We start from the raw sequence: 9,357 nt of genomic DNA, 5'->3' as shown, positions 1-9,357 counted from the left end.
ATCTTATTATTTGGTTTATTAGTTTATATATCTATACTTGGGAGACAAGTATAGTGTGTTCATTAAAAGCATGATTTCTGAAGTACCTAGATTCAAATCCCACCCTATCTGCTTAATAGTTTTGTGACTTACAGAAGTTTACATAACCTCTCTAAGCCTCAATTTCTTTATTCATAAAAGTTGTTGAAGGAAATTAGTGATATGGTATACATAAAGTGCTTAGCACTTAGCACTGTACTTCATGTGTTAGCCACTTAATAAATAGCAGTTACTTTTATCGTAACTGTATAGCTGGATTCCCCTATTTGGCATGGGAAACAGTCGTTTATCTCCCATTACATAACCAGATATTAGAGTAAAGTAATAGACTTGGCATATTTATTGGCAATTTTTTAAATTACAACCATCAGTCTAGCCAAAGGTGCAGTAAAATGAGCACACAAATATGCTCATGGAGATAAAAAATCTTATAATAAACTTTTTGGCAGAGCAATTTGGCAATATATACTGATAGCCATAAAAATGCTCTTTGAGTTTGTAATTCCCTGTCCAGAAATCTCTTCTGAAGTATCAGAGATTCAGACCAAGAGTTACAGCTGCTAGCATTCGATAATGGTGTGTGGGGTTTGGGGAACGGGAAAACTTAAATGTTCAACAATAGCAGGGAATGACTGAATAAAACAAGATATTTTCAAATAATTCGTACTCTGCAGCTATTAAGAAATATTTGATGATATGAGAAAGTGCTCACAATATACTATTAAGTTAAAAAAAGACATAAAAGTATTATGTAAAATACTCAAATTTTGTATGCAAAGAAATACATCCCTCTTCTCTCCCTTTTTCTCCTCCCCTAGAAACAAGAATGCAGAGGAACATACATCAAAATATCAACAGTGTTTATCTCTGGGTGGTTGGATTTCAATTTTTGGTTTTTGGTTTGTTGGGGGGTTTTTTGGATACACTTCAATGTTTTCCAAATTATACATAATAAACAAGTTACTTGGCACACCTTATATGAAAAACAGTGGTGGGAAGATTGGGTGCCTAGGTATCTGTTGTTTATCAGCAGTGACTTTATTGAAAAATGCTTTGAAAAACTGAAAGCTGTTTTCTTGGATCCTTCTTATCTCCCAAACTGAAGCAATTTAGTTGGTTTGGACCAAGAGGTGGTTAAAAATTGGATCACAAGAGAAGTTGTTGACACATTCTAGGTGTTCCTGAGTATATTGGTTTTAATGCAGCAAATAAATAAGAGCTCAAAGAAGGAGAGTTGATGTTTAATATGAATGAAAAGAAGCTTCTTGCAGAAATAAAATCAAAGTAAAGTTTAATTAGATTTGCAAAGAAGATTATTAAGAAAGGGGCTTGGTTTATTTAAATTTGATTTTTCCAAAATATTTGCGACAAAGGGAGACTGATATGCGTTTCTAGTGGAAGGTTCATAGAAGAATAAATATTTTGTGACTGTAGAAAAATACTTAAGAGCATTTTGCTCTTTGGGATAACATATTTTAAAGTAATTTTAAAATACCAGAATCATAAAAGAATTATAATTTTTTTTTTTAATTAGGATCCAGTTTATGGAAAAGGAAAACTTGGAGAAATCCAGGGACTTATTCTGGGCATGTTAGATACATTTAACTATGAACAAGTAAGTAAGCTACTTGCTGTATCTGAGACTGTCATAAGGCAGAAAAGCCATTGCTTTTCTTTTTTTGTTATTTTGCACCTATACTTTTTTAAAAAATTACTGTCTACTTAGTGGATGTTAGATAGAAAGAGATATGTGTGGTTTTTTTCTGTTTTTAAATTCCTCTTGACCTTAATTTATATACAACACACACACACACACACACACACACACACGCATGCACACACACACTCCAGTGTGGAAATGCATCTAATTCAGATTTATTTTATTTTTTGATTCATTCGCAGTGAGACAAGTATCTTTTTTTCAAAATGAAAGTATGAGAAACTTTCTGTAAAAATAATTGAATACAAAGCTGTAACCCATAAAAAGAAACGGTCAGCATGGATGTACAAAATTGCAAAATAAAATTAAATGAGTGTTCTTTTAAATGCTTTGTAACAGATGTTTGCCACTAATGCATAAATGGTCATCAGTCTTTCCTTAACTTAAATTTGCCTATAACTTTAATTCTCAGAGATTTGAGATTTTTTTATTAGTGCATTTCAAAGTGACTCATGAAGCCACCTAGGAAAAGTGCCATTTAGACACGTTAGATATAATGTCTGCTTTTTTAAGAGTCTGAGAGAAGAAAAAGAAACATCTGGGTGACTGAGCTTTTCCTAGAGTGTTGTAAGAATTGCAGTTTGGCTAGGCATGGCCCAGTGAAGCTTAATACTCCTGCAGGCACACATTCCAGGTTAGCAGAAGTAAAGCTGAGTGCAAGGCAGAAAATTTTTGCCAATTTTGGACCTATGGAAGAAGAGAAAAAGATGTATTGATTGGAAAAAATTAGAATAGACAATTAGTTTTGCATTACAGGCAAATTAAAGAGCTATGCTATAAAGAAAGGAAAGTGGGCAGTACCTAGCTCTGTCTTCCCCTTTGGGACTGACAGAAAAGAACCCAACTCCATATCCAAATGATATATATGAGTGTTGAGAATTAGTTGTAGTATGAAAGCAATACTTTATAAGCACAGAGAGCCTTAAAATGACTTAATGTGATATCTGTGAAAATGTTTTTATGTGGCTTAATGACAGATGTCACAGTCTCAAGTAGATTCAAATGACTTGTAAGTGCTGATCAGGAAAATGTGATCTCTCTGCCCAAGAAAGATGAAAACTGAATAATGGCCATTAGCTTTTCCAGTGAAAGGTTATTTGAAACATTGCCATAAATGCAATTTCAGTAAAAAATCAGGGATCCAGATTTGGCTGTGTTTTTTTTTGTTATAACACTCCGAGCTGTTCAAAAAGAGAAGTTATGGCCGGGTGCAGTGGCTCACGCCTGTAATCCTAGCACTCTGGGAGGCCGAGGCAGGCAGATCGTTTGAGCTCAGGAGTTCGAGACCAGCCTGAGCAAGAGCGAGACCCCGTCTCTACTAAAAAATAGAAAGAAATTATCTGGACAACTAAAGATATATAGAAAAATTAGCTGGGCGTGGTGGCGCATGCCTGTAGTCTTAGCCACTCGGGAGGCTGAGACAGGAGGATCGCTTGAGCCCAGGAGTTTGAGGTTGCTGTGAGCTAGCCTGACACCATGGTACTCTAGCCTGGGCAACAGAGCAAGACTCTGTCTCAAAGAAAAAAAAAAAAAAAGAAGTTATTATACAAATGCAATAAATAAATAGATTTAGCCTTATCTAGTCATTTGAAAGCCATCAATACTGAATTAAACCACAGAATGGGAGAACACACATTTCTCAGTAATAACTAGTAACAGACTTAAGAATCTTAATAATGTGTATACTCATAGTTATTCCGCACATTAATATTAACTGCTTGGGTTTGGGGATTTTAATGTTTGTTTCTTTCATCAACTTTATCCCTTTATAATGTGTTTCAGTTTCAGTTGTTTGTAGTTGAAAATTAAACAAGTGTTATTCCCCATGCATCTTCTCTATCTCTTTCATTTTGTAACCTTTTGGTTGTCTGTTTTTTGTTTTGGTCTTTCATAGACTCTGCTGGAAACAACCACCAGCCTTCTAAACCAAGATCTCCATTGGTCGTTGTGTAACCTTAGAGCTTCAGTCACTAGAGGACTGAATCCCAAACAGGATTACTGCTCTATATGTTTGCAGCAGTACAAGAGACGCCAAGAAATGGCAGATGAAATTATTGTGTTTAGGTAAGAGGGGAAAGGAAATGTTGCATATATGGTGTGTGTACATACATGGCATTACCAATCAGGAATACACGTGGATACACCGCCAGTCAGCCATTCTAGCAGTGAACACTACAGGCAAGTTCCTGCCCTGACAGACCTTACGATCTGCCTGGGAATGGAAAGAGGTGGAGGTTAGGGTACTCAGGAAGTAAATCAGTGCAGAGAAATAAGAGCTGTGAAGAAAAATAAATCATGGGGCAAAGGGATGGAAGGATGAAGTGTTCAGGATGAGAGTCTATTTAATCAGGGAAGACATCTCTGAGGAACTGACATTTTAGCAGAATGAGAGAGGTAGGAGTGAAGGTGCTGAGAGGTGTTTGGATTCCAAATATATTTTAAGGGAAGGGTTAACTTGCTGGGGTAATAGATATGGAGCATGAAGGAAAAATGAGGTCTTTAGCCTGAGCAGCTGGATGAACATGGTCTCATTGACTAAGATGAGGAGGAACAGGTATAAGGAGCTGGGAAAGTCAAGAGTTTTGTCTTGTACATGTTAAGTTTGAGATGGCTATTCGGCGTCTGAGCAGAGATGCCAGGTAGACAGATATTTTAGTCAGAAATCTGGAGACGTGTGGGCACCGGAAATATAAATCTCAAAATCATCAGCATATAACTGATGTTTAAGCCACAGTGCAAAGAGAGAAGCAGTCTTGTGCAGAAGCGAAGGGATTGGTCTCAGGAGCAAAGACAGCTCATCCAAAATATATGGATAGAGACAACATAATGTGGACTCGGAGCCAAACTTCTTGAGTTCAAATCTTGACTTTGCAACATGCCAGATGAGAGACTTTGGACAAGTTACTTAACCTCTTTATATCTTAGTTTCCTCCTCTGTAAATTGTGATAATAGTAGCTACCTCTAGGGTTTCATGAAGATTAAACAAGATAATTTACATAAGGCACTTGTAACAGTGCCTGTCATGAGTGAGCACTATGTAAGTGTTAGCTATGCAGGAAGATTGCTAGATTTGGTGGCGAGCAGTGGTGGGGGAGTAGTTCCCATCACATAAAGAACCCATTCATTCAACAAATATTTATTGAGCACCTGCTGTATGACAGCTACTGTTCAAAGGTGTATGATGTAGAATGAACAAAACAGGATCTGCCCTCTTGGAGTTTACATTCTAGTGACAGTGGCATACAGCAAACAAATAAGTGAAATACCATATAGTAGTAACTACTATGGGGGAAAAAAAAACCATGTTAAGGGAGAGAGTGTTGGGGCGTGGATATTTTATAGAGTGGTCAAGGAAAGACTCACTGTTACAGTGACTTATGAACAGACAATTTAAAATGAATCAATAAAAATACAATTAATAATTACATGAATAAAAGTAAAACATGGTATACAGGAAAGAGAATGTTGGGAGCTACTGATTTATAAAGAGTAGTCACAGAAAGCCTCACTGTTTAAGTGAGTTTGAGCAGAGGCCTAAAGGAAGTGGCTGTGCATATCAGAAGAGGGTGCCCCAGGAGGAGGGTCAGCAAGGGCTAAGACCAGGAAGCAGGAGCATTCTTGGCATGCCTGAGGAGCAGTGAGGGGGAAGGCTAGCGGTGTCTGAGCTGAATGAAGCAAGGAGAAGATAAGGAAAGAGGACTCCAGAGGAAGAACAGAGGCCGGCCATTCATGGAGGAACTGGGTCTTTATAAAGAGTTAGACTTTTTTTCTAAAATGAGAAGCCACTGGATGGTTTTGAGGATAGGGGTGACATTATCTGGCCTATGTGTTAAGGAGCACTCTAACTGCTGTGTAAGCCAGCTGCCCACTTAGGCTATTGCAGGAGCCATGTGAGAGAGGGTCCTGGGTAATAGTAATGAAGTAAGAAGCAGTAAGATTCTGGATATATTCTGAAGATAGAGCTGATAGGATTTGTTTATAGATTAGATTTGGGGTGCAATAGAGACTAGTCAAGGATGACTCCAGAGTTTTTGGCCTTAGAAACTACAAGACTGTAGTTGCCATTTATGGAGATGGGGAAGGTTGGATGAGAGCATGCAGTGGGGTGGAGTGGGATGGAAATCAGAAGTTTGGGTTTGGACATGTTAAATTTAAGGTGCCTACTAGATATCCAAAGTAGAGTTCTTGAAGAGAGAGAAAGAGATAGATAGGGTTTAGGGAGAGAGGTCTGGGCCAAATGTATAAATTGGGTAGTCATCAGGAGTAGGTTGTATTTTAAAGCTATGAAACCTGTAAGTAATCACCAAAGGAGTAAGGGTAGTTGTAAAAGAGTATAGAAGAGAAAGTTTATATATAGAAAGAGAAAGTCAGGAAGAAAAGACGATAGAAAAGAAAAGAATTGACTTCTGAGGTGATCGAATATTTCAGGTTGGAGAAATGAGGAGAAATCAGTAAAGATGACTGAGACTCATACTCAATACTCAACTTGTAGAAGGCTCATTTGGTAATTTAGTGTAATCAGTAGGGAATTTCTTCACAGGAATAATGTAAGGATTTACTATAGCAAAGACATTTTTGTAAATGTTTAATGAAATCACAACCCTTGCCTTGAATTTAATGAGGCAGCTCGATCATTATTATCAAGACATTTATGTAATTATGATTTTTCCCAATTCCTTTTTTCTCAAACTATCTAAAAAGACTGTCAGAATTTCATAGTTTGAGAAATGAACAGAAGTTCTTCTCATCCTCCAGGTGGTTTGTATCAGGGAACTGTGATTCTGTTCCTACTCACAACTTAAGTATACAAATATGTGAGTCTGGATTTTTAAAGAGAAGACAGCAACAAGTACATTTCCTTTCTTAGTCTTACCCTGTACAACCATCAGTGCATTCCAGCTTATCAGAAATCTTTATTGCTTATAAGTACACTCTTATCATAGCTTATGTTTATGGATTTTATGATAATGAAAAGTGCAAATTGATTGCCTTCGTTTTGCAGCTGTGGCCATTTGTATCACTCATTCTGTCTACAAAACAAAGAATGCACCACAGAAATTGAGGGCCAAACAAGATGGACATGCTACAAGTGCAGCTCAAGTAACAAAGTAGGAAAACTAAGTGAAAATTCATCTGAAATTAAAAAGGGAAGGATAACCCCGTCACAGGTAAGACTTGTTTTCATGGCAAGATGGAGATAGTCTTTTCTTACCAATATCTTTTATGCTTGCCCTCATTTTCTTCAGGTCCTATAGACCTCAACAAAGTTTTCTGATTGCTCCTGAGTACATGAAATCTTCTGTTCAGTCCTGTTTAGTGTTTGAAAAGTCTCTCCTCTCTGCTCAGCACTGAAAACCGTGGATTTGAGAGTAACAAGACATTTTCTGCTCTTTAGTTGAACAGATAGGATGTGCACACATGAGGCTGCTTTTAAGAACCTTTGACAGAGTAACAGGTCAGCAAGTACAAGTCAGTACTTGCAAGTACTTACCACTGTGAAGCAGGGCTGATGATGGACGAGGTACATACTTATATGTTCTGTGCCTGGTTTTCTCAACTAGGTCACTTTTTTCAAAGAATCTGATGGAACAGTGTTCCTTTGAGAAGTTTTTCATTGCCTTTGGAGTATGACTGATGGACTAGATAATAATTTTTATTTATTTTACAACCTTTTTTAAAGCAGAAATTGGAGCAGAGTTTGAACTCTACTGCTTAGTAACTTTTGGGAGAGCAAAACTTAACAACATGAGGGGTTCAATGTGGAGAAGAAGTTACCAGGGTTATGACCTGACCATTGTGCTGTGCTCAGCTATACTTCCTCTCTGAAGTGGTATCACATTTGCTACTTCCTCCTTCCTTTATGCCACCCTATCCTGTAATCAGCCCTCACATCACATAGTGAAAAAGTTGTACCTGTATTTTTCTCTTTTTGTTTCATCAGCTTTCAGTGTTGTAGCAGAAGCAGAGCCAGGGAAGTCCTCATGAGTAGCTTTGTTCCCAGATAACAGTTTAGAATTTCTGTACTCTAGTGGTATGTGTTCCATTTATGTATTCGCCCCATGTGTATTGAACAGTGCGCTAGGCACTGTGCTATTTGCTGGGGATATAATGGTAGATAAGACAAACATGGTCTTGTCTTGTGAAGTTTACAGTCAATGAAATTATAAACAGATTTTGAATAAGTACTCTCAAGTTTTTTCTGACTCCAAATATGTGATGTCTTTTCCGACACCAATTCTGTTAATTCTCTGGATACCAGTTAGGTGTCCAACAAGTCAATTCAATTCCGACACTGCCTGGAGTTAGAGACTCCATGGTTTGAGGGTTCAGTCCCACAAGACTGCCCTCAGTTCAGATGCCAGCCACATACGAGGTACCCAGGCTACCCACACTTCTGTCTGACTTTGCTACAAATTCAGAGGTCCCCATGACCTCCCTCAGATTTGATAATTGACTAGTATGATTCATAGAACTCATTTTTCACATTTTTTACATTTACCTATTTATTATGGGAGAACACATTTTATTATAGGAAAACACATTTTTTACATTTACCTATTTATTTATAAAGGATGCAACTGAGGAACAGCCAAATAAAGAGATGTGATAGCGGAAGGTTGGGTTGGGGTTGAGGAGTGGCAGAGATTCCATGCCCTCTCTGGGTCCACCACCTCCCCAGCACGTCAGTGTCTTCACCAACCCAGAAGCTCCTCGAACCCCACCATTTAGGAATTTTTATGGAGGTTTCATTATATAGTCATGATTGATTAAATCATTGGCCATTGGTGATTACACTCAATCTCTAGCCCTTTTCCCCTCACCACAGGTTGGAAGATGGTGTTGAAAGTTCCAAACCTCTAATCATGGCTTGGTCTTTCTGGTAACCAGCCTTCCTGAAGCTATCTGGGAGTCTTCAGCTGACAGTCATCTCATTAGCATACGAAAGGCACACTTAGCACTCAGGGGATTCCAAGGGTTTCAGGAGCTCTGTGCTGGGAACCTGTGACAAAGGCCAAATATGTATCTTTTATTATACCTCAACTGCTTACAGATGAACTTTACTGTAAGAACAGATAATGAGTAGATCTAAACTAGACATGAAGAATCATGGAATGCTTCCTAGAAGGGCCGTGTTAGCTGCCCCTGAAGGAAAAAGAGGAGTAAGCTAGACAAGTTTAGATGCAGGGATAGGCAGGAGGAGAATTATTGCAGGCAGAGGGAACAGCATGTAGAATAAACATAGAACTAGAAGTTATATGATTGAATCTAGAGGGTGAAAGAGAGTGGGAAAAGACCACACTGTCTTTCACCCTTTAGATAGTTATGCTCAACTTCTAGTTCCATGCTCTTTTCTGCTTCACAGCAGAGATGCTATGTTTGAGAAGTAGGATTATCATGACCTGATGATAAATTCACTGGATGGAAGAGGTAAGACAGAGGGAGGAGTCTAAGGCAGCATCCAGATTTCTTAATTGAAAACTGAATAAATGGGGGTACTATTTATTAAGATAACAACAAACAACAGATTTGGGAGTAAGATAAGGAGTTCATTGTCAGAGTTAGAGATATCTGCAGAACATACAGATAAAGATGTTCA

General features: G+C 38.0%; 1 protein-coding gene across 1 annotated transcript in view; it reads left to right on the top strand.

The window, feature by feature from the left end:
* VPS8 (vacuolar protein sorting 8 homolog (S. cerevisiae)) overlaps window positions 1–9,357 on the top strand; it is a 213,907-nt gene that overhangs the window by 166,353 nt on the left and 38,197 nt on the right. The window contains 3 exon segments of the mRNA XM_012640004.1: window positions 1,574–1,654; window positions 3,654–3,823; window positions 6,763–6,928. Of these exon segments, the coding sequence (XP_012495458.1) occupies window positions 1,574–1,654; window positions 3,654–3,823; window positions 6,763–6,928 (417 nt within the window).

Source organism: Propithecus coquereli, unplaced genomic scaffold, assembly GCF_000956105.1.
Source record: "Propithecus coquereli isolate 6110/MARCELLA unplaced genomic scaffold, Pcoq_1.0 Scaffold10, whole genome shotgun sequence".
Lineage (NCBI taxonomy): Eukaryota > Metazoa > Chordata > Mammalia > Primates > Indriidae > Propithecus > Propithecus coquereli.
The sequence above is the reverse complement of the archived record's forward strand: the minus strand, read 5'-3'. Positions and strand labels throughout refer to the sequence as shown.